The sequence below is a fragment of the Clytia hemisphaerica genome, unplaced genomic scaffold, assembly GCF_902728285.1.
Source record: "Clytia hemisphaerica strain Z4C2 unplaced genomic scaffold, Clytia hemisphaerica genome assembly, whole genome shotgun sequence".
Taxonomy (NCBI): Eukaryota; Metazoa; Cnidaria; class Hydrozoa; order Leptothecata; family Clytiidae; genus Clytia; species Clytia hemisphaerica.
The window spans coordinates 230446-256887 of record NW_027103938.1 but is presented as its reverse complement, the minus strand read 5'-3'; the positions used below and the strand labels follow the sequence as shown (position 1 = coordinate 256887).

Here is a 26442-nt window from a genome sequence, read left to right as displayed (position 1 = left end):
GAAAAAAATTGCATTTTAGAAAATCTTGCACAAGCTTGAGTTTGCCTGAACACATGACCTATAGCTATAGAGGGAAAAAAATTGCATTTTAGAAAATCTTACACAAGCTTGAGTTTGCCTGAACACATGACCTATATAGAGGAAAAAAATTGCATTTTAGAAAATCTTGCACAAGCTTGAGTTTGCCTGAACACATGACCTATATAGAGGAAAAAAATTGCATTTTAGAAAATCTTGCACAAGCTTGAGTTTGCCTGAACACATGACCTATAGAGGGAAAAAAAATTGCATTTTAGAAAATTTTACACAAGCTTGAGTTTGTCTGAACACATGACCTATAGCTATAGAGGGAAAGAATTGCATTTTAGAAAATCTTACACAAGCTTGAGTTTGTCTGAACACATGACCTATAGAGGGAAAAAATTGCATTTTAGACAATCTTACACAAGCTTGAGTTTGCCTGAACACATGACCTATAGCTATAGAGGGAAAAAATTGCATTTTAGAAAATCTTGCACAAGCTTGAGTTTGCCTGAACACATGACCTATATAGAGGAAAAAAATTGCATTTTAGAAAATCTTGCACAAGCTTGAGTTTGCCTGAACACATGACCTATAGAGGGAAAAAAAATTGCATTTTAGAAAATTTTACACAAGCTTGAGTTTGTCTGAACACATGACCTATAGCTATAGAGGGAAAAAATTGCATTTTAGAAAATTTTACACAAGCTTGAGTTTGCCTGAACACATGACCTATAGCTATAGAGGGAAAGAATTGCATTTTAGAAAATCTTACACAAGCTTGAGTTTGTCTGAACACATGACCTATAGCTATAGAGGGAAAAAATTGCATTTTAGAAAATCTTACACAAGCTTGAGTTTGCCTGAACACATGACCTATAGCTATAGAGGGAAAGAATTGCATTTTAGAAAATCTTACACAAGCTTGAGTTTGTCTGAACACATGACCTATAGCTATAGAGGGAAAAAATTGCATTTTAGACAATCTTACACAAGCTTGAGTTTGCCTGAACACATGACCTATAGCTATAGAGGGAAAGAATTGCATTTTAGAAAATCTTACACAAGCTTGAGTTTGTCTGAACACATGACCTATAGAGGGAAAAAATTGCATTTTAGACAATCTTACACAAGCTTGAGTTTGCCTGAACACATGACCTATAGCTATAGAGGGAAAAAATTGCATTTTAGAAAATCTTACACAAGTTTGAGTTTGTCTGAACACATGACCTATAGCTATAGAGGGAAGGAATTGCATTTTAGAAAATCTTACACAAGATTGAGTTTGCCTGAACACATGACCTATAGAGGGAATTATTCATCTCACTATACAAATGAAATAGCCCAGAATAGCCTTGATTAGTCATAGGTTTTAAAATCTCAATTGTTTGTCATTTTCAAGAGTCTTTTGACAAAATGCCAAAAAGTAACTCGAGAAAATGTCAATAGTTCAAAGTTCAATTACTTAATGTCTTCTTTCTTAGAAGTGAAGGATAACTTTGACGATGGAGAGAGATTTTTTCATCAATTTATTCCTTATAAGGGCAAAAACACCATAAAAGTTTTGATTTGTTACCACGAATATAATATCTTTGTTCGTATCTTTTTCGTCCTTCTGTTTTGAATTTTAGTCGTAAACATAGAGTTGAAAAGCAATGTAGTGAGGATTTCATGTTAAACAGAAGGAAGTGTCATTTGACTGTATTTGAATTCTTTCGAAAAATAAAAAAAAGACTGTGAAACGTGGCTAATAAGTGCTGCTTCATTTTATCGGAAAACTGTCGGAAAACTTATTGGGCTAAATCAAACTGAATGAAAAAATATTCAATCAAAAATCATGCATAACTCTATATGAAAAGTTTTCACCGTTGGAAAAGTAATTCTAATTTGAATAATTTGATCAATGTTTTTATTTCTAGACAAAAAATGAAAACATTTAAATGGAGAGACTTTGATATGTTATGTTTATTGTTTGTATGAAGGAAAAAATTCGACTGGACAAGATGAAATAAGGAGAATTCGTCATTAAATTAATGAACTGCAAGGTTTGTTTTCGATTATTTGTTACTAGTCCGGGAGCCAAACCTGAAAAATGGCATTTTGCTTAACCCAATATTCTACAGGATAAACTATATATTTTTAGAATCTTCAACTATCCTAGTTTAAGAAATGGTCGGTCCTCAAAGCTAACTCCTGGTCAATTTTTCATATTGGGCCCGGGCTTTTTACCCTTTGTAAGGATTTGTTAAGGAAAATATCTTTCCATGTAAGATATAATTTGCTATATCTCATGAATGAATTGACCAATTGCTTTGAAACTTTGCCAAAAGTTTCAAGATAGATTGTTGATCATCATTGACAAAAGATTTTTGCGAAAAATTATTTTTGGGGGTTTACCTGGGGCAAAATAGGGAAAATTTGGGTATTTTCACTGAATTTTGACACTTTACAAGACTGGGACCTACCAAAACAACTTTTAATGAGGCACAAAGTTTGTGTTATGAGAAAAATTTGATGCGATACACCAGAAAAATTTCTTGTCAACTGTATTTAGTTTCATTTTTGACGCTCCAGGGGGTTTAATTTTTACATAATTTGAGCAATTTTCACTGCTTATCTCGCCTAAAATATCTTCGAAAATAGTTTTAACTTGATCTTGAGAAGTTTCCTCAAAAACCTAAATTTTTAGGATGAAAACCAGCTCTAACAAACTTTAAATTACCATTCCATCATTTCTTAGTCCTTTTAAAGACAACTACACAACATTTTGATGCTTTTGACTGAAGTTAAGGCTGCATAGTTAGTGATTTAGCGTAACTTTGTTAGCTGTTGCTCTGAAATTTCTTTTATTGCTTCTCAGGACCTCCCAAAAATGGTCCCTACTAGCAGTGTTTTAAGTACAATTATTATCTGGAGTCTGGTACTTGATAAATAATTGCTAGAAGGCGTAGAAATAAAAGTGATATTTTGCGGGTTAAGGGGGATACGACCTGACTGACGAAGAAAGTCAAATCATCTTCGATGAAAGTAGAACTTGATGTCCTCTTTAAGGTCATGCTTTGAGGTGACTACTCTCAAAATAACAAGTTCTACTCAAAAACCGGCAGTAGTGACCGTTTCGGGAAGTAAAAGCTGCCAAATAACGCCAAATCACTGTAACTATGTAGCCATAACTTCAGTTAAAAGCATCGAAATGTCGTGAAGTTGTCTTTAAAAGGACTAAGAAATGATTGAATGGTAATTTAAAGTTTGTTAGGGCTGGTTTTTATCCTAAAAATTTAGGTTTTTGAGGAAACTTCTCAAGAAAAACATCCAAACTCAGGCAAAACCCAAAAATAAGGTAAAAGTAGGCTAAAATCAGGCTATTTAGAGCAAAATAAGGGGCCTTCTCTTTGACAGCTCAAAATATTCTTAGAGATTAATAAACGGGGGGGGGGGTCCTAATAAGGTCGGGGGGGGTTGGAAAATTTTCGAAAAATAATTAACAAGCGGGGGGGCCCGTTTATTTCGAACCTAAGAGTACGAACAAAAAATTGGCATATTTACTCCCTGATTTGACACCTGCATCCCTGATGCCAGATAATGAAAACCACAGATTCGGGCACAGATTGCTTTCCTCTATTATCTATCAGAAAGTATTAATGTCTCCAGTAGTTGGAATCAAATTTTGTACACCTTAAAATACTTTTTTATGGGACAAATGGGCCCAAAAATCAATAAAAATTTATAAAAATCCACTACAACGGACAATTTTACCCCCTGGTTTGTCTGGTTTGCATTCTGAATGTGATAGTTTTCAAGTCAGAATTGTAATTTTCCAGAGTATATTACACAAAGATCAAGTTAAAACTATTTTCGAAGATATTTTAGGCGAGATAAGCAGTGAAAATTGCTCAAATTATGTAAAAATTCAATAAAATGGGCATTTTTACCCCGTGCCCAATATGAAAAATTGACCAGGAGTTAGCTTTGGGGACCGACCATTTCTTAAACTAGGATAGTTGAGGATTCCAAAAATATATAGTTTATCCTGTAGAATCTTGTTAAGCAAAAGTGCTTATTTAAGGAGATATAGGATTTGGCTCCCGGACTATACCTTAACTTCCTATTTTCTCTTACACCTATTAAGGTTTTCCATATTATGCCCCCCCCCCCAAAATGGAGACGGCCCCCAAAACGTAGGTCGTTATTAAAATGAGGATTTTGACCTTTAGATTTATCAGAATTAGATGGTCTATGTTTTTTTTGAAAGAATGATGGTTACATTTAAAAGCTTTAATACCGGATGACCCAGAAAAAAGTATAAGGGTTTGCAGAGTAACTGTGTCCGGAATAATTTGAATTGTTACTAAATTCTTCTTCCATTGTAAAGAAGAAAAGCAAACTGAAACTTTGGTGTACAAATTTTTAAATTTTGTTCAGCTGTTCGTCAAGTTATAAGCTTTTGAAGTCAAAATTCACTTTTTGAAAAATGTCAAAAATCATCAAAAAATGGGGTATCAAATTTTATTATAACATTAAACAGCTAAACACGAATAAAAAATCTCCCTACTACCACTGGGCTTCATAATTTGATTTTTACTACACCTACGTTTTAGGGGTCCCAAACCTGTGTTTTAACAACCAGGGGTGTTGTAAAAATTTTATCAAACAGGGGTCACACTCGACATAAAACAGGGGAGTCGGTTGTGAGGGCCAGTGCTGGGGTGTGGTCTGATAAGGTAAATGAAAAACAACTTAGTGCATGGTACTAGTGGTGGTCCTAATTGAAAAAAACATTTTTGCAACTTTGTATCAAGGGACTAAATGGTGGTCTCAATACCAAATATGAGGCATCAAGTTAGTATCTGGTACTCAAAATCTTGCAAAATCACAAAAAAATGTACTTTAACTCTCTATTGACTTATCCAATTTTTAAGAAAATGCAAGAAAATGAGTTGAAGAGAAAGCTCTTTACTTCTTATTTTAGTTCTTTTGATTTCTTCGACAAGCTTGTTAAAAATTTGTTTTTATTTGAAACTTTATTTCTTTTGATTAAAAAAAAATTGGCTTGAAAATGATATTTGACTTGACCTACCTAAGATAAGAAATTTTGGCGAATGAGCTCAATCGCCAATTTTGGTGCAATTTGGCGGAATTTATTTTGGCGATTTAATAAAATTTCTAAATTTGGCGAGAATTAATTTTTGCAAACGACCCATTTTTTGTTGAATATTATTTAAGCTTAAAAAGGATGAAAAAACGGGGTTTTTAGGAGAAATAGAGACTAGTGTGAAAGAAATTTAAATTTGGCGAGAATTAATTTTGGCGAATGAGCTATAAATCTAAATTTCTTTCCGCTAAAATTTCTTCTCTTAAGGTATCTGACAGGAATTTTCCTGGGATATTAAGGGTGGTACAGAGTGGTGTGGTATGTTTTTTAATACAGTGTTGTAAAGTTATATAGAAAATTTAAAGGAGGTGTACCAGAAAGTACCATTACTAAGAATTAAAGGGTGGTATACATATTTTGAGGGGGAAATTAACTTAGTACAGGGTATTAACGGTAGAGTGTCATTTCTCAATGGTGATATCAAGATTGTACCAGGTACTAAGGGGTGGTATACCTATTTTAAGGGGTAAATTCAACTTAGTACCAGGGTACAAAGTGGAGGTGGCCTCAGAAAAGTTTCAAAAAACAAGAAAGTACAACTTTTTGGTACTGGCCCAGTACCACAACTTGGTACCCCCCCCCCGCATAAAATCATAAAAAAGCATAAAGTTTGATTTCAATGCTCGGGTATAGTGAGCATAAAATATGAGTGCCAAATCTGGAATTTTTTATAGAGTTATTCACAAAGACCAAGCTCTACTTCTTTTTTCATCTATATACTTCCATCTAACCTCTATATTTCTACTGTCTGCATATCTTATGCTTTTGGTTTTTCGATGGGTTTTTCGCGCATAATATTGTCTTAGCTCATCCTCTGCTCATCCAATCTGAGTGGTCCAGTGTTTGACCATTTCAACAATTGAGTTCGAATCAGCCATTCTCTGTAAGGTAAATATGCAAGAAACAGGTTGTTGAACATCTTTGAGATTTTTTTGAAGGTATTTTGAAATTTTTAGCCATGTCACGTAAATCTCTTGGTAATAAGACACCGATCCCCCTTCTCACAGACCCGGTAGGATGTTTTGACCAGTGGGGATAGAAATAACAGACTGAAACTCGATAGGGATTGTTTTTTCATATTTTTTATGGCTTGGGATTTGTCAGAAAATTCAGTGGAGATGGGGAAAATAGCATAATATTTGCAGTGAGGACTGGTTTATTTGATCAATTTCAGTGGAGACAAAAATTTGAATCTAATTTTCCACCGGGGACGATATTTTTGCCAATTTTTCCAGTAGGAAGGGGTCCCAGTGGGTCTGTGAGAAGGGAGTGTAATAAGTTGGCTGATGTCTGAAAGGCACCATTCCAGGGAGACGTTCCTTTTAGTTGTGTTGACTGGGCGACTGGTTTGAGGTGACATTTTCTTTCTAGGTGCTGTTTAGTGTTATGAATAATTACCACCTTTCCCATCGCCTTAGTTTATTTTTTTGTTCGATTATACACATGATTTTGTATCTTTCTCTTCTTTTTTCTGGACTGTTGAAATATATCCTTGAGCATTTCTCAACAGTTTTAAGTTAGTTCAAAGTTGGATTCCTTTTAAAAAGAACTTTTTTAAATACTCCGAGTCTTATACCAATGATCGTTTAGAAGGAGATTACAACTGGGAAGAATAGTCCATATGGGGAAGTGACAATGACTTCCAAAGCATTATGGATTTATCTCTGGATTTGAAGGTTCTGTGACCCAGGCGTTATACCCCTTGATCCTGTCAGTAATCATTTTGATATGCTTTTCACAAGATTGTTTTAGAGTAGGACTCCAAGTCCCTCGCTGCACTTTTGATTTGTATGGGCATCTTTACGTCTGACTCGTAAATTGATTGTACTGTCAGCTGGTTGTTTTTCTGAATGGGATGTGCTCGAATTTTTCGTCCTCTTGAGCTCCGTATTGCTTTATGCTGCACAATTGTAAACAGTGTCTAATTCCTCTTGAAGTAGACAGGCATCCATAGCACAAGATATTCCTTTCATAAGCCTTTTGTTGTCAGCAAATGATGAGAGAAAATGTTTTCTATCCTTTTGTTGATATCACTGATCATTACCAGAAACAGGAGGGGTCTGAGACCTTAACCTTGCGGAGCTCTACTTGTAACTTCTTATCCGTATGAGAACAATGTATTCACTGATACTTTCTTGTGTATTTCAGTCAAAAAGGATTTTCATCCAGTTCAGTAATCGTCCTTTTATTATGTTATGCTAATGTGAAGCTTGTGAAGTAAAATTTGATGGTCTACCTTTGGTCTACCTTGTGGAAGGCCTTGCGGAAGTCTAAATAGAGAACATCCACATCTTCATTTTTTGTAGTTGGGTTGCCAGTTTTTCTACACGGGCCAGCAATTGACTCAATCATGATCGTCCTAGTCTGAAATCATGCTGTGTTAATCTATTTTCTCAAATAACTTGGTTGTGGTTGTCAGGGTAAACATAATCGGCAATCTTCTGGAAGACCTTGATTTCCTTTCTTAAAGATTGATGAATTGATTTAAGATGATAGATTATTTCTATTTGGTTACTTCGTTAAAGTTGTTTTGCCAACAAAAATATCCAGTAGATCAGCATACTGATGACTTTCATATTTTGAAAAGATATACAGGTAAACCGTCTGGTTCAGCTGAATGGTATCTATTTGTTACATTTATTTGAAGGCATCTTACGTTGGAAACGGAATTTTTAAGTACTAAGAGTTTCCCGTCGTTTAAATAATATGAATTATTATCCGACGCGCGTAAATAGCGACATTTGATTGGCTTCTTTGCTGTCCGATATTTTCGAATATATAGCTTCCATGGAGGCTACATATTTCAAAAATTGACTTCACACAACGAGTTCAATGACAATAATTGAGCATCTTCTTTTTGACGTTACGTCACAAAATAAAAGTAAGACTTTTGAATAAAAAACTACCAAGAAACCAGATTTACGAGCATATAAATTGGAATTATGTTTGAAAACGAGAAATATTTTAGCGATGAGCGAATAATAAACCATTTATTTGGACGCAGTCTCATCCAATATGAAAAATATTGGGCTACGAAAAAAAGGTATTGGACTCGGCAAAGCCTCGTCCAATATCTTTTCTCGCACGCTCAATATTTTTGCATATTGGATTCGACTTTGTCCAATAACTGCTTAATATTTTCAAGTTTTTTGTGTTGATAATACTCGTTATTTTACTCTATATTATCAAAACACTGAATTCATAAGCTTTTCTCAAAGAACCTTTTTCGAGTATAGAAATCATAAATCTTAGAAGAAGTATAAAATCTGGCATTAAAAACATAATATTTTAGTCGTTTTTTAGCATAAAAAACATGAAATTTGCCAAATTTTGGCATGAAATCATTACTAAAATTGGGAGTTTGGGAGTGTGACCCATGCGAAAAAAAAAATTTTTGTAAAACATTTTTTACTCTAGATTTGAGAGAAATAGAAAGAGTAATCATTCCTCAAAAAAGAATTCAGGTCAACTTTTTTGTACTAAACCCGAATTTAGGGATATTTTTTAGGAAAACGACATTCCATTGAATGACATAATCAAACATATCTAATAAAAAATGTATTTTCTGAAGAAAAAAATAGATGTTTCTAGAATATGTTTTGTTCTTGAATATTTTAGAATCAAAATGGAAGAAGCCTACAAGGAAGCCATAAGTGCCTCTCTGAGTAAATCACCATTTCATATGCCAGATGAAGAACAATTTCGAAAATTGATGTCAAGTATCAGTTCAAGTATTTTAAAAGAACTAAATGAAAAAAACCGTATCGGTGGTAAGCTGTCTAAGTGGCAAGTGCAACCTATACTAGACGCTTACATACGAGATCACCAAAGAGCACGTTACGACCTAAGCTATCGTGATCATAATGGTCGCTATCTTGCATGTAATTGTGAATTGTCTAATATACAAGTAGAAAATGAGGAAGCGGTTACAAGGAGAATGTACAACGACTTGTTTGATAATGTCAGTGACTTTGGCACGGAATCCAATAAGTTTTGTTCTACTGTATGGGGTACCTGGCGAGATGTTGGCGAACTTATTGACAAATCTGACATTAATCCAAGAAAATTAGTAACTTCTAAACATTTTGAAAATACAACAAGAAACAAAACAGTTGATGTAGACTCAGAAGGTTATATTAAACTTAGCAATATCATCGCTCGGGGATATATTCACAATCCTGATAAAGTAGAAGCACTACAAACATCACAATTTTCTTTGGATGTATTCCTGTCCAGTTTTCCAACTGCTGGTATAGAATTGCCCGTAAATATTCCGTATATTAAATGTCCAACCGTCAAAGCAAAATTTAGATGTGAAATTGAATTTCAATTAAAAAAGGGATTTGTAGTATACACATGGCTAAAAGTCTTCTCTTTGGGAATAAACTGCGCTTTTGATCATCAAAAAACCACCAAACACACATCCCATCAATTTCAAATTACCGCCGAATTAAACCAAAGTCAAATAAGGCCAAGAGAAAAACCGAATATTAATGTCAGTCTAGCTCAAGCAGAAGACTTTCTACAAGCAGAAGCCACTTTGAGAGAATATAAAGAGCAAATCGAGTATGACGAAGATAAATTGAAGATAATAAAAGACGTACGTGACAGGGAGATAGAGGATTTGTGCAAACCTGCTCCTGAAGAGAGAGTGAGTATTTCTTCCGCTTTTGTCCCTCATAACTTGACAATTCCCGAACCTAATGCAATAAAGTATTAAAATATTAAGCCATACACTTTTTTTTATAAGCAGCTCCAATTTTCGGATCCGCCAGCCCTGGGACTGCTTCGTATTCTAGCTCATTTTCTGAAACCAATTTCGGCGTTTCCGTTACCCTTATCTCATAACAGATCATCCATTCTGCGCATACCACGTTCTGCTCTAAAGGGACATGGCGCAAGAGACCTACTGGTTGTTCAGCCAAAACAAATCAAAACAATTATCTCGCACCAAGCTAATCAGTAATTTTAATGACTAATGTAAACTTTCTTATCTTTATCGTTTTCAATTAAATGGTATGAAGTATTGAAATACAATAAGGGAGTGGTTAGAAATTATCTACTAGTAAGAGAGTGGAGTGGAGGATATTTCAAAAAATCAAAAAAAAATTTGCACCACTACCCCTAACCTGGAAAATTTTTTCGAACCCCCGCCCCTCAAAAGGGTTAAAAAAATTTAGCACCTCCCTCCGTACTAATTTTTTCTCTCTAAACTCTAACTAACTGATTAATAAGGTGAGTGTTATACTTACTTATCCTTACTTTTAGATAAGGGCGACTTGTCACATATAAATCGGGTTTAACCGAGTAGCAAATCACTCGAAAAATGGTGTACGAGATTTATGATTTATTTTTGATTTATTTTTGATTTATGATTTATTTTTGATTTATTTTTGATTTATTGATTTATTTCTGATTTATTTTTGGTTTATAATTTATTTATTTATGATTTTTTTATGATTTATTTTGGAATTATTTTTTATTTATCTCCAATTTATTATTTTGATTTCTTTTCTTATTTCTATGGGGTTTATACCCATCTCGACTAATTTTATTGAAAACATTTTTCAAATTAAAAAGAAAAAATAATCAAAATCATTGTCAAAAAATTAGAAAAAAGTTGAAAAGTCAAATTTTTTACGAAAGATTTTTGATTTATTTTTGATTTGTTTATGATTTATTTCTGATTTATTTTTTAGTTATGATTTATTTTTGATTTATGTTTGATTTATAAAATTGTGTGCGAGATTTATTTCAGTGATTTGCTTCTCGGATTTAACTACAGTAAATTTCCAGATTGTGAGGGATCCTATAAGCCACAATATCAAAATGATAACTCTCGTGTGGGGAGGACTACATTATTATATAAAAGGCAGCAAGTGGTTTGATTTCAAACGTGCCGGGGCAAAAAGAATTCAGTGACGAAGGAGGCGCAACCATGGTTTGCGCCGACAGGAGAAAATTTTGATTTTGGACTCCTGATTTCCCTCAAACATAGCTCTTTTTCTGACTGATTCTGCCCAGAAATGAGGCTTTCAAAAAAGTATAGATATACAATATCTTAATATAACAGGAGTAATATTTTGAGTTGGATTTGAAGGTAATAATGTTATCAGAGATTACTGTAAGGAGGCGCAACCATGGTTTGCGATGACAGGAGAAAAATTTCAATTTTCAACCACTTTGTTTGCTAAAGCATTGTATTTTCAGCTCTTTTTAAAGAGGCTAGACTATGCTGACATATGAAATTGTAAAAGAGGGATCCGTTATTAACAAAGATTCTCTCTTCGTCCACTGAACCAATTTTTACACAATGTTAAGATCTATAGGAATCGAAATGGTGAGGCTATCACGATGATATTTCAAATCTTCAAATGTAAAACGATGAAATTTTTGACCTTTGAGAACTTGCTTCTCAAAATATATTCACAAATAAATTGAATTCACATTCAAAAATTCAAAATATCGTAAAAATTATCATCAAACATAAATTAAAAATATAAGGCACATAATCTTCGAGTTATATGATCGAGTTATATGGCTTCTAGTTATGAAATCTTATAACCTATAACTATCTTATAGACTATAACTCGAAATAAAAATATAGCTTTTTATTTCGAGTTAATTCTTTAACTCGGTTTTTTATTCACAATTTTCCTCTGGAGTAATATAACTCTGATTTTTTATTCCGAATATTTATTCAAAATGATTTTTCAACTTTTCAACTTTCAAACTTGGATTTTTCTACACACAAAATTTGATTAAGTTGAAGCTTTTTTTACTACAAAAAATCCAAAGATAGCTAACTCAAAAACTTGTGTACGAAAAATAAATTGATTGGGAATAAAAAATCCGAGCTATATAACTCGAGAGGAAAATTGTCAATAAAAAAAAACGAGTTAAAAACGCTTTTTTTATTTCGAATTACGGGTCTTAACTGAAAGGGTCGAAGCCATATATTAACTCGATCATATAACTCGAAGTTTATGTGCCTCCGAGTTTAGCTAACTTGAAAAAAGGTTTTGTGAGAAAAAAATCCGAGTTAGCTAACTCGAAAAACTTTTTGCAATAAATACAGTTCGAGTTAATTCTAACTCGAAAATCCTTTTTTGAAAATGAAAAATCGAGTAAGAGTCAAGTGACGTCATAATTTTCACTTTTATGTCGTCATAATTTAGCTAACTCGAAAATTGCTAACTCGAAGTTTTCCAGCTCGAAGATTCTGGGCCTCCTGCAAAATACGTTTTATGCTTTTTGTTCATCCCCACTGAATTTTCTGCCATGAAAACAATGGAATTCAAATCGCAAACCATAAGAAACATGGGTATATCATCGAGTTTCAGTCCATACTTGTATGGTCCCAAAGCTGGAAAAATCCTAAAGGGTCTGTAAAAAGGGGGTGTATAAATTATTGGTTACAAGTTTTGTTTCACTTTTAGGAGAAGCTGGAAAATTTCAAGGTGAATTGAAAAAAATGAAGGCAAGGCGCATAAGGCATGCGATTTAGCAAACACTTATACTTGATATGTCGCTTTTTTTTAACAGATTTTTGAAGAAGATGACGACTTAAGTGACGCTAGTACACTCTCAGACGATGCTTCAGATTTCAGTGAAATCAGTGTTGACGAGTTGATGGAACTTTCGGACAGTACTGCATCTGGTTTGCGTGATCCTGAAGTCAAAGGTAATGTATCAGCTATTGGATCGTCAAACTCTGATCGTCAAACGCTGAAAACCGGTGAAAATCATCTTCTATCCCATGCAGAACAACATTTGAATACAACTCGCATCAATTCTCAGAATGTAGCGAATATTGAGACTGTGAGCCAAGCTGCATATAAAGCTGGCAAAACAGTTCTTGAACAAAAAAGTGCTATGTTTGAAAATGCACCAAACTTTAATGCACTAACTCGCGGTCAAAAAAATGCAATAGGTGGATTTACTTTTGAAAATTTGTCTGATGGAAGAGTTCGATCAAACATGGGAGTTAATGGAAAACCGACTGGTTTGATCGAGGGAGATGGAAAAGGTTTTGTTCAAACCAGAACCGGTGAATGTCAAACGCCTGAATATACCGATACTACTTTTGTTACAAAAAAAGGTCCTAAGGTGACACAATACAAATATACAAATGATGCAGATCAAATGCAAATGGTGACCGAAAGATTCTTTAATAGATGGAGCCGGAGGGATGACGCAACAATCAAATCACCTAATCTGCCAAGTGATTTTCATCTAGAAAACATGGAAGTTTATGGCCCACCAGATGCTGTCGACGGTCGCACCTTTGAGGTCAAAACCGGACCAAATAGTAGAAAACAGATACAACCAAAAGGGGAGATAAACATTGATGGAGTAAAGACTGAACTACCAAACGTTGCAGATGTTGATAAATATCTCCAAGAAAACTTTACAAAGCTGAAGGATATGGCAAGTGACGTTAATGTTCTGAGACAGGAGCGTGCTAAAATGGCTGCTCTTGAAAAACAACTCCAAACTAAGCAAACTAGATTAAACAAAGTACGCATTAAAAATCCAGACCAAACTCAAACAATAAAAGCTTTACAAAGCCAGATAGATGATAAAATCAAAGGTATAAACAAAGCGAGGAAGGAGTTGAAAAAACAAGAACGGGCGTTTGAGAAGGAGTCTAGGAAATTAAAAACAACCGACGACTTAGCAAAGAATAAAGCAAAACGGCAAATGATAAAAGGGGCAGCTCTTCAAGTCGCTGTGGGCGCTCTCATAGACGGTGCTACAACGTTGATCATCTCCATATCAGAACAATTAGAATTGTACAAAAAAGGAGAAATAACACTTCTTCAATTAGTAGGAAATGTGACCAAGCAGACTGCGGTTGCTGTCGTTCGAGGTGGTGGAGTAGCTGCAGCGATGGTTGGTGCTCAGCTAGGTTTACAACAGATGGCTTTAGCATCTAACAGTGTGATCAGTGGAATTGGGAAGTTTGGATCGACTACTCTTGGACCAGCTTTGTTGATAGGCGGACTTTCTTTTCAAACCTATGGTATTCTTAGCAGCTATAACCAAGGTGCTATTACTACAGGGGAAATGCAACGCCAATTTGGGCGAATGGCAGCAACCACGGGACTCAGTATAGGTGCAATGGCAACTTCAATGGCAGTTTTTGGTGGAGCTGGACCTGCAGGATTGCTTATCGGGGCGGGTTGTTGTATAGTCGTTGCTCTTGGAGATTATTTCTTTGGCGATAAATTCATGCGCTTATTTTTCGATGACGATCCGAAAGAAATAAAAATCAAACAAATTCAACGATGTAAAGAATTTGAAGAGAAGGTTATAAACAAAGCTTACGAATTGTTTGGTTTGGAAGATAATTGCAGTGATGAAGAATTGATCGAAGCAAAGAAAGCTGGGTATTTAAAATACCATCCAGATAAATGCAAAGGAAGTGAAGAGGAGAAAAGAGAAAACACCATGAAATTTCAAGCATTATTATGTGCTTTCACGTTACTTAAAGTTCGACGTTGTATGAAATGATTTAATGATTTGGCGAATAAAATCAGCTCCGTTTTTATGATAGGAGCCTGATCAGACTGAGAATATTTTCATTCCTCCTGTTTTATGATAATATGTTGCACGCTTTTTATAACAATTTTATAAGAAAACGAGGCTGAAAATTAGCCAAAACTTTAGGACAAATCCTAAGACTCAGATTTCAGAAATTACCCTAGAAAGTACTGAATTTAACAGGTCGTAAACCCGTTTTAAGTTTTTGAGTAAAGAAAAAATAAGTGTATTAAGAACATCGTATTTTTATTTTGGAAGTGATGATTTGAAATTTTAACAAATTTTTAAAGGTTGCTGTTTTCACAGCGTGCTATCACCAGTTCTTTGATGTAATTTTTTTTTTAAAGGCTAGTTTTGATTATGTATATAATTCGATTTATATTCCGTAAACTTATTTTTTGACATAAATAAGTTTGAATATGATAGTTTTGGTAATTTTTATTTGATTTTAATTGGGTTTGCACTGACAGCTAGAGTACATACCCTTTGAATAACTGTTTTAAAACAGTCATTTGTCGAATATGGTTAAGATTAAGTTTGTTTTATGTCACGCATAAATGATTGATTAATTACTTTAATGGGATAAATTTTCGCGGGGATTAATTTTCGCGGATTTTCGCGGATTTGGGTGTCATCCGTGAAAATAAGTCCCATTGGAAATTTGAAAAAGGCCCATCCGCGAAAATTAGATTCCGCGAAAATTTTGAATTTTTTTTGCAATCCGCGAATTTTCTATTTTTATCGTTTATTTTCTTTATTCAGTTACTACGTTCATATTTTGTTTGTATCCCCTTTGTATTTCAAAAACAGTTTTGTTTTGACAATTAAATTTTCTTATCCCGAATTTCTCTTCCGCTTTTTTCCCAAATAGGCTGTGAAAATTTAGCTCCACACCATGGAAGTTCAAATTCAACTTTTGATAGTTGTAATACATATCTCCTCGCCCTATTCCAAAACACCCTCTTATTACTTGAAAAAAAAATTCTTAATTTTCCTGGAAATATTTTATTTCAATGTTTTGACCCTTTTCAAAAATTTTACTTTGTACCCCAATCCGCGAAATTAAATCCCCGCGAAAAATCAGGAAATCCCTCATCCGCGAAAATTAATCCCCGCGAAATCTTAAAATTTCGCGGATGAGCTCAACCGCGAAATTTAATCCCCGCGAAAATTTATCCCATTAAAGTAGTTGATTAATTTGAGCTTTGACTTTTCTTTTTTTACTATATATGAAGAAGTTTTTCTGGTATAGGATGTTTAATTTTTCCGGTATAAAATGTTTAAGTTTTTCTTATGAGTGCTTCTTACCTCTATGTTATAAACCTTAGCCATGAGGTAGCGGAAACACTAACAGCTGAAGTGACATAACTCAAAAGAAATCTTAGGTATTTGAAAGTATACTATGAGATTATTCATGTCTTACCGTCTTCATTTTCGAAGTTTGTTGGTGTTGGGGTAGCGTTAGCCATTTTGTTTAAAATCTTGAGTTGAAAGGGATTGTATTTTAAAATTCTTGTGGTTTTATTCATATTCCAATTTTATTGTCTCTATTTTTTTATCTTAGATGTCTATTGTGTTATTGAATTTTAATATCTATTATGTTATTGTTTATAAAATGCTAAGTTTATCTCGTTGGCTAGAGTTTCTTCTCGTGTGTCACGTGTTAATATAACAAGTTTTTATTGGTTGATACGTTTTTTGGACCTACCCCGGTGGAGGTCCTATAAATTAACCTCTATCCGTTCGTCCGTCCGTCCGTCCGTTCGATACCAACTTTTCTCGAGATTAAATCATAGGAATCTTTTAATTTTTGGTACAAAGGTGCAAAATGGTGGTGGCCAAAATGTGACAGAGCCCGATTTTCAACAAAAGATTTTTGGGCAAATTTGGGCAAAAAAACGGCTAAAAAACGGGTTTTTGTGAAAAATTGGATCATATATCATATATCATATATAAATACCATCATAGGTAAAAGATGGTTCAATCAGATTTTTGTAAAGAAAATTTGTTGGCTCAAAAAATGCATGTTTATCTATAAGAATCACTATTGATAAGCATACATCAGTGTTCTTAGCCAAATTACTCAATTTTTTGATGAGATAGATGTTTTTTTTGCTCACGAAGTCTTGAATATGAAAGAATATTTCAAAAGCATGAGATTTTGGTTTCTAAACGTTTTCTTTATAAGCAGCAAACGACTAATTTTAATAGATCGTCACTATTTGTGTAGATCTATGTAGATATCAATTATAAATGTGTTAAATGCATAACCAGGTAGGTCCGTAAAAGTATCACTTGTTTGAGGTGGTATGATGGTGGGCGTTTGTTTTCTCGAGTTTGAATGGTGGTGGTGGGCGTGTATCTTTTGTTTTTAAATTTATTTGATTTCATTGGCTTATTATTTCAATATATCGTGTGGTAGTTTCTTTTCATTTATTGGTTTAAGATGTTATTTTTTTGGTTTGTTAAGATATTATTGTTTTATTTAATTTTTTTCATTGGCTAAAATTTCTTGATGTGTCATGTGATTATTTCCTTAGTTTTGATTGGCTAAAATGTTTTGGCTTTTTTATATACTTGAGTGGATGTTTTTTGTACGTTATTTTAACGTCGTGTTATGTTACACGCTTTTTATGCCTTTTATAAAAAATTTATAAGAAAACGAGGCTGAAAATGTGGATTTTTAACAAACGAGTTGCGAGTTGGTCCTACGAGTTGCGAGTTGCTATCAAATATGCGAGTTGCGAGTTGGTTTTTGCGAGTTGCGAGTTACGAGTTGCTATTTTAACCAAATAAAAGTGCGAGTTGCGAGTTGAAAATTTCACGTTAAGAGATAAAAATCGCGAGTTGCAAATAAAAATCGCGAGTTGAAAATTAAAATCGCGAGTTGAAAATTAAAATCGCGAGTTGAAAAATCAAAAGTGCGAGTTGAAAAATCAAAAGTGCGAGTTGAAAATTAAAATCGCGAGTTGCAAATTTTAATGTGTGAGTTTCCAGTGTGGAGAATTTTGTTGTTAGGGCGACATGTCTAGGTTCAAAATTGGAGAAAAGTTTTGTATTGGAAGCATAAAAGCTGATAGAAAATTTATACTGTGAAACTCGTGTAATTCGATTCTTAAAATTTCATATAGTATTAGGTGGTAAAATAAATATTTACGATAGAATAAAGAAAGAAAATCCTAGATTGGAAATAATAGTTGTACTCTTTCATTTGTGAGCATTGGCTCGATAGCTCTCATTCGTTCTGTCATTTACGTGCGCTACTTTGAGAATCCCTACACTTTTAACGCAACAGTGGAACTGCACACTGAGATCTGCTGACCTCAAATACCTTCTCACCGATCCACTGGGCCCTTGCGACGCAAGTTCATTACGAACGAATGAGGTCGCCGTTTCAAGTCGCCTCACCTTTAGCATTGTTTTATTTACACACTGACCGACTACACTTATATATTAAATTTAACACCATGTTTATCCGAACACTTTTGATTGAATAATCGCTTGTGGTTTTTCGAATAGACCAAAATGTGGAGCAATCCATAGTAAATTTACTAGTAAGAGAATATAGAGAATTACTATCAGAATTTCTATCCTTTAATGGGAAAATCTACTTAGAAAAAGTAAACAACTACTTTTAGGAGCATTTAAAATAGGTATGCATGACTTTAAATATCTAGAAAAAGCTGAAAAACTTTCCCCAGATTCTGCGTATTCGTTCAAAAATGTCAGAGGAATGTTTTGATTCACTTCAATGACCCGCCCCGCTCTGGTTTCGAACGTTTTGAGCGTTCGATTTTTATTCACTTACTTTTCGAATTACGAAAACATTCGAAAGTGTCGTGTAGATCGGGCCTTAATAAAAGAATGTTTGAAAAAGTTGAGTGTTTACCCGTAATAAAATCAAAATACCGGGAAAAATAATTTTTTTTTAGAACCGAAAAAAATAGAGTGGCGTCGACTTCCTCTCAACAGTGGGAGTTTGGATTTTTTTCTGGAAAAACCAGTAGTTAACCTTCGAATTCCGCGCTGGACGCTGCTTAACCTTAAGCTATCAACACACACGTACACTCACGAATAAAGCCCCGCCCTGTGCTGTGCCGTGCTGCGTTTTAAACCCCGCACGCGCGCGCATTATTTCATATGGATAAGCACTATTCACTACTGTATCGTAACTCAGAGAAAACTTTCAACTGTCAATTTTAATTTTCAACTCGCGATTTTAATTTGCAACTCGCGATTTCAATTTTCAACTCGCGATTTTAATTTTCAACTCGCACTTTTGATTTTTCAACTCGCGATCTTAATTTTCAACTCGCACTTTTGATTTTTCAACTCGCGATTTTAATCTGCAACTCGTGATTTTAATCTGCAACTCGCGATTTTGATGTCTTAACGTGAAATTTTCAACTCGCAACTCGCACTTTTATTTGGTTAAAATAGCAACTCGTAACTCGCAGCTCGCAAAAATCAACTCGCAACTCGCATATTTGATAGCAACTCGCAACTCGCATGACCAACTCGCAACTCGCATGACCAACTCGCAACTCGCATATTATCAATTCACCTGAAAATTAGCCAAAACTTTAGGACAAATCCTAAGACTCAGATTTCAGAAATTACCCTAGAAAGTACTAAATTTAACAGGTCTTAAACCCGTTTTGAGTAAAGAAAATATAAGTGTTTTAAGAACATCGTATTTTTATTTTGGAAGTGATGATTCGAATTTTTAACAAATGTTACTATTTTTCAATAACTAGATATTATTAAGAATTGGTAATATTTTCTTGATAGGGTTTATATGATTTTTTTATTTGCGAAAAAACGATTATTTTTAAAATTTAATTATTTTAGAAAATTATATTTTAAAGGCTACTTTTCCCTTTTTTTCTCTCGATTTTGTGATTTCTTTTAGCATTTGACATTAAATCGACGATTTGTCATTCAAATATTTCTAAAATATTACAATAAATCGATTTCGTCCAGCTCCTTATGATTATGAAGCTAACATCGTATTCACTTTTAGGTAGATTTCGTTATATGTGTGATTTGTAACATATCTTATTGTTTTTGGACGCAGAACATCTGCGTTTTTTGGGTATTTTTTTGGTTTGTCCTTTTTCGGGATTTCAGGTTCTTTTCATTCACCCAACGACTTATAAATACATGTTTGAAATATATGTTTAGAAGTATGGAGTGCCAAATTTCTTTCTATTACCGAACCTTTATTTTTCAACACCAATTTTTTTTTCGGCACCAACTTTTTTTTTCAGCACCAATTTTTTTCCCGACGTTTTTTCTTCTAGGCTCTATGTACTGTGTCATGCACACGAGGCGCCCCTTATATCAGAGATACCCTGGAACCCGTTTGTGGGGGTGACTCAATAAAGTCAGTTACATTTGTAGTTGGTTTTTGGCGGGCAAATGGCTGGTTTGCCTTATCTATATGTTAATAGCCGTAGTCTGTATGTCTGTTTTCTGTTTGTGTGTCACTTTCGTTTTCGCAAGCAATTCTTTTGTTCTCGATAAGTTTGTTTTGATGATTTAAGGCCCATCTACATTTAATAATTTTAATTTCTGCCCAGGCTTGCCTTTTTCTCTCTGGTTAAAAGATAAGTCACCCGGTAGGGCTAGAATCAAACTTTGAAGAGATTTCTGCTTCCCTTTAATTTCATCAGCCCCAAGATGCGACCCCTGCCCTAAGATGTGAAACCTGTCCCAAGACGTGACCCGTTTCCCCGAGATGTGACCCGAAAAGCTGCCCCAAGATGTGACCCCACTTACCCCACTTCGGGCTGTACACACCTTCAAACATCCAAAGGACTTTAAGTGCGCTCAACAACATCTTAACCGGCGTGGGACACGCCAGGCACCAGCTAGTACATGAATAATACTTTAATCGGATTAATTTTCGCGAGATCAAATTTCTTACTTAAGGGCTCTGCCCATAGTGAATATTTAATATTTACCACTTACAAAATATGAATTTCTGCCTAATGTAGCGGACAAAACTTTGATATGTTATTCATTTTCTGTTAGGCCAACTACCTTATCGGGGAAAACTTCGTCGGGGAAAACTTTCGTCGGGGAAAAATTCGTCACTTGCTGGTAGTTGGTAAACGCATTAAGCCGGGGAAAATATTCGTCACTTGTCCAAAATTTCGTCACTTTTCCCCGACGAAGTTTTCCCCGATAAGGTATCCGTGAGTCTGAAAATTTAAAAATCGCAATGAAAAAATTTGATGAAGAAGAAAATGAAGACTTTTGCGAAGTAGAGTATTTCAACTTTTAAGAGCTTAGTTTCGGAGAAGAAAAAACATTTTGAAAAGATTTTTGCGGTAGATGGTGTATATTTTATCGAAGTAAAATTATTTTTTTCGGAAAATTTTTTTGGCGCATTTTTTAAGACTTCACTTTTTCTTGCCTGAGAAAGGTTGGAGATCTAGGACTCTAGGGCTTTAAACTCAATGGTCAGAGCCCTTAAACTTCTTTATCACTTCATCTCCAGTTTAGCAAGCGAGTCTTTGCGAGGGAGGCCAAGCCAAAAATAACAAATCGGCCACCATATCGGGAAACTAATCCAAACACTAATAAGCAGACCTATAAGAAGTATAGGTCGGTAAGTCAGACTAGGGTAATCTCCGATCCAAGGCGCCTCGCGTGCATGGCACAGGAACAGGATGTAGAGCCTAACGTGCATTATTTCCCCCACTAAATAAAACGTAAAGGGGGTTTTATATATGAGTAATTTGGTAGTGTGAAAAGAATTGTATCGAAAAAAAAGATGGTGTCAAAAAATTTGATGTCGGGTAAAGAAGTTGGTGTCAAAGACACCTGTTTACGCCTTTGAGACAACCCCTGTATTAGGTAAAATTGCCCCTCCCCTGGTGAATTCGCTACCCTAGTCACCGATATAATTCGAGCTGTGATACTCACGGTATGAATTCACACACCACCAGGAAGAAAACGGGGTTTGCAAAATATGGCGGTGGGTGGTATGTCCAAGCCAAAAGAAGAGGAACTGAATTTTGAATACCCACCCCCCACCCCTTGGTGACGTTAGAGGACAAATTTCCAAGGAGGCTAGTTTCCGTGTGAAAAAAAACCCAGTGCAATCAAATTTCACGCACGGGGCATTATTTCGGCTAATCACTTACCGACCTTAGGTTGCTGGCATCTACCATGGAATTATAGGCAGATGTGAGGATTCTTCTCTAGTCTTAAGACTAGAGCGGCTCTTTTCAGTTATTATGTTTTATGTTATGTTATGTATTTTGTGCAATAAATTTCTCATTGTCCGTCTTAACAGCTTAAATTTTCAAATTATGTGTTCTTTTTTTCCAGGAGAGGAAATTTTGGAGTAAATAAAATCAAATATATGAATATATCTAAATATCTGTCCCGAAAATAAATTAGGAAAAAATTGCTGCTTCTCTAGCAGACCTCATATGCTCGGGGCACTCAAGGGGTGGGGACTCAAGGTATGACCTACCATACGTGCAGCCCTCATCTTCCAAGTTTCTCAAAGTGTACTGTAAGGCTAAGGCTAAGGGTTAAAATCAGCAGAGATGAGAAAAGTGTACTCTAAGGGTGAACATTTCGAAAATCTGACCATATTTTATTTTACCTGAAAATGGTCAAAAATTGTCCTTCAGAAGATCGACGGAGCCTTGATCAGAAAGCTTGTTTGCCAACTGAAAGGAGCAGCTAGCCCATTGACACTGGATTCTGCTGACTAGAGAAGAATCCTCACATCTGCCTATATCCTTTGGAAATCACAGCCTGAACCTGTGTGATAATATCGCTGTCAAAAAACGAACTTTGGCAAGACGGCTCACTCGAATCACTACTATATCAAGCAGATTAATTCCTCTGGACAAAACTGGGCGGCTGGTCAAATTGAATCTCTTCTTGAATGGTGGAAAAAGCTTCAGAGCATCGGTCCATACCTCGGATATTTCCCTAGTACTGGTTGTAGCAGTTTTGATATTGCTTAGCCTCGCTTATTCTATTTCTCATGGGGCCTGGAATTCCCGAGTTATTTTTTCCGAGTTATTTTGCATGTGATGTCATAATTTCAGTTTTTATGACGTCACCACAAAAATGATAACTCGAGTTTTTTCGAGAAAAAAAATATCAATCGTAAACAAAGGAATTGCTAGATTCAATCTCTCGTCAAAAATACGGCGCATTTTTTAAGGCTTCACTTTTTCTTGCCTGAGAAAGGGTAGAGATTCTACTCTAGCCCTTTGTGCTTTAAACTCAATTGAAAAAGCCGTGGTTGAATTTAGTTTGAAAATATGCTAAATATATGCAAGTTTACACAAAGATTAAACAACAAAGCATCTTATAAAAAAATATTATAATCATTAGAACAATAAAAGATGAAATTTCTTAATCCAAAAAGAAATATTTACAGAACAACAAAAGCCTTTTAGAAATTTTTTCTTTAAAGACATTGCATATTCTGTTTTCATGCCATTAAAAAAATCTACATAGACGGAGTACACACATCAAACTTTCAAAACACGCAAACTGAAAACACGCAAACTGAAAGCAGTAATTATGACCGTCAATTATGCATGTAAGTTATTAGCTGGGAGACCTCATATGCAAAATAGCTTGGGAAAATAACTCGGGAATTCCAGGCCCCATTTCTCATTACCTTGAGTATCAGAGAACAAATGAAAAATAGGGACGGTTCACTCTTCATCTTTGAAAGATAATCTGGAGATATTTCTTATGAACAGATCAAAAGGAGTATAAAACGTTAAAAAAGTTTTCTCGTTTCTGGTTTAAAATAGCCTGGTATCTCGGGGTCTTTTGTCTTCATCATAAAGTATAAAAATGTTATCAAAATTGTCAAAAGGGACTGAAAAATTGCCCTCACTGGATCTGACCCGTACGCCAGTTAGGTACAACAACCTCATCTAAGCCAAACGGTGAAATATTTCTACTTTGCGAGCGTTTTAATACAAGATCTTGTATTTAAAAAAACTTCGTCATCACAGCTCGAATTCATTTCGCGATTCGAACCCACTAAATGCAAAGTTCCGATGAAACCCAATGCCTTATCCACTGCGTCACGGATTTATGTCAGGAAAGTCAACTATGTACTCGCAAGCAATAAAGTAAATCGAATGCTGGTGAAGGCACATCGGGCATATGAGAAGAGTATCTGTGACAAATCCAAAGAGAAATTCAAGATCTTTTGTTCTCACGTAAGAAGTAAACTCAAATCAACAAGTGGAGTTTCCCCTTCTTCAGAACCCTGACGATAAATCGTCTATTAAACATGACGACCACGAGAAGGCAAACATCTTACAAAAGCAGTTTTGTAGTGTCTTTACCATTGAGTTTAAAGCCCGAAGGGCTAGAGGTCAATCTCTAACCTTTCTCAGACAAGAAAAAGTGAAGCCTTAAAAAATGCGCCGCATTTTTGACGACAGATTGAATATAGCAATTCCTTTGTTTACGATTGATATTTTTTTCGAAATTTAGCGGTAAATTTTAGTTTCAATCTGTCATTTGTGTAAAAACCAGGCGAGCCGCTCAAGGCCGCGCAACTTTGGTAGGATTTGTTGGCTTCAAATCCTACCAAGGAGATTGACTTCTAGCCCTTCGGGCTTATACTTCATTGGTCTTTACTGATGAGCCAGAGGTTGAATTACCAGATTTCCCTGCACGAACAGAAAATAAGATTAGTGATCTACTCGTCACCGAGGAGATGATGAAGAAACAGATAAAACTGATTGATACCAAAAAATCCTTTTGTCCAGATGAAATTCATCCCAAAATGTTGGTAGAATTGGTCGACCACTTAGCTGAGCCTTTGGCGATCATAATGAATAAAACCCTGTCGTGTGGAATCATACCTAAAGAATGGAAGATGGCTTACGTTACACCAATTTACAAGAACAAGGGTGCTAAAAATCTAGCAATAAACTATACACCAGTCAGCCTGACCTCAGTTGTTTGTAAATTGATGGAATCATTTCTTAGGAAATATATCATGAATCATCTACAAGATCAAAAGCTATTGTCAAATAAACAATACGGCTTCATCAGTCACCGATCAACAGTTACTCAACTCCTGAACTACTTGGATAAGTGTTGCGAAAGCATTGCTAATGGTAAAGTGGTTGATACGATATATTTCGATTTTGCTAATGCCTTCGATATTGTTCCCTACCGTCGCTTGCTGAAGAAACTTGAAGGATATGGAATATCAGGCAACTGTCTACGATGGATAGAGTCTTTCTTGACAGACAGAAAACAACTCGTAAAGGTCGATCAAGCTCGATCAAGTACAAACTCCGTTGTAAGTGGTATTCCTCAAGGAAGTGTCCTTGGCCCACTTCTCTTTGTTATCTATATCAATAACCTCCTGGACAACGTCATCTCATCTATTTTCCTATTTGCCGATGATACGAAGATAGTCAAAGAGATCAACTCAATCGAGATCCAACAGGACATCAATAAACTGGAAAATTGGTCGGGAAAATGGCTTTTAAAATCCCATCCAGATAAATGCCATGTTCTTACTCTCGGGAAATTCAAGAACATCATCCATGCACACCCATACTTGTTAGATGGAAACCAACTTGAACACGTTTCCCTTGAAAAAGGGGGGGGGGTTTCATGGTTGGCGGAGGAGCGGAATCGGCCCTTTTTTCGGACGGAGTGGCGGAAATTGGCGAAAATTTAGACGGAATTACGGAAATTGGGTTCTCTGACGGAGACGGAAAATTAGACAATTTTAGTGCGGAAAAACGGAATTTAGCAAAAAGATTTGCGGAAAAACGGAATTTAGCAAAAGAATTTGCGGAATTTCGGAATTGGTAAAAGATTTTCATAATTTGCGGAATTTTCGGCAAAAATATTGAATTTCAAAGGAATTTTCGGTGACGGAATTTTGGTTCAATTTAAGACGGTGTGACGGAAATTGGAGAAAAAATTGGCGGAATTACGGAATCAGGTACCCCCTGAAACCCCCCCCCCGAAAAAGATGTGCTGATCGACTCCGACATTACCTTTGAAGAGCACATATCGAAACAGGTCAAGAAAGCAAACTCAATTCTCGGTGTGATCAGAAGAGGCTTCGAGAAATTATGTCCCTGGACATTTTACACACTGTATACCACCTTTGTTCGACCTCATCTAGAATATGCTCAATCTGTATGGTCACCTAGATTGCGTAAGCACGTCAACCTACTTGAAGGGGTACAAAGGCGTGCAACAAAAATGGTCCGTCGTCTACGAAATTTAACATACGAGCAGCGCCTGCAAAAACTGGACTTACCATCTCTTGAATTTAGGAGACAATTTGGCGACATGGTTCAATTATACAAACACCTTCACTTCTATGACAAAAATACCATCGTCAAAAAGTTTTCTCGCCGAACTCGTCCCCATCGTATCCACGATTACGAATTGATCCCTAATTTCCCAGATGATGGATTAAGGGGTGGGCAAAAAAAATCATTTTATTACAGATGCATACCGTCCGTGGAGCCAGCTCCCAAAAATGTTGTCAATGCTAAGGGCTAGGGCTAAGTCAATCAAAGCATTTATAGAAGAACTGACTCAGGCATGGAAAAGGCACCCGTTACGTTACGATTCAAGATCACTTTTGTAATTATTATGTAGATAGCATAGACCGGTTTAGAGGGAGAGAGTTATATCGGATCACCCAAAGTTACCTTCATTTTTTTATTTTTCATTTT

At 35.3% G+C, this 26442-nt stretch overlaps 1 protein-coding gene across 2 annotated transcripts; it reads left to right on the top strand.

The window, feature by feature from the left end:
- The first annotated feature begins 1938 nt into the window (after positions 1 to 1938).
- LOC136809858 (uncharacterized) lies at positions 1939 to 14752 on the top strand. 2 transcript variants are annotated; one of them, XM_067066413.1, is made up of 3 exons: positions 1939 to 2066; positions 8792 to 9824; positions 12719 to 14752. In XM_067066413.1, the coding sequence occupies exons 2-3, from the start codon at positions 8799 to 8801 to the stop codon at positions 14687 to 14689; spliced, it is 2997 nt and encodes a 998-aa protein (XP_066922514.1). In that variant the 5' UTR covers positions 1939 to 2066; positions 8792 to 8798; the 3' UTR covers positions 14690 to 14752. The 2 variants fall into 2 exon arrangements, with proteins under 2 accessions (XP_066922514.1, XP_066922515.1); XM_067066414.1 differs by lacking the exon at positions 8792 to 9824 and having other exon boundaries at positions 1945 to 2066.
- Positions 14753 to 26442: the final 11690 nt, after the last annotated feature.

Coding starts and splice junctions, on each gene's coding strand:
- LOC136809858 (XM_067066413.1), top strand. CDS start 8,799: ATGGAAGAAGCCTACAAGGAAGCCATAAGTGCCTCTCTGAGTAAATCA. Junction 9,825..12,718: donor AACCTGCTCCTGAAGAGAGA/GTGAGTATTTCT, acceptor TTTTTTTAACAG/ATTTTTGAAGAAGATGACGA.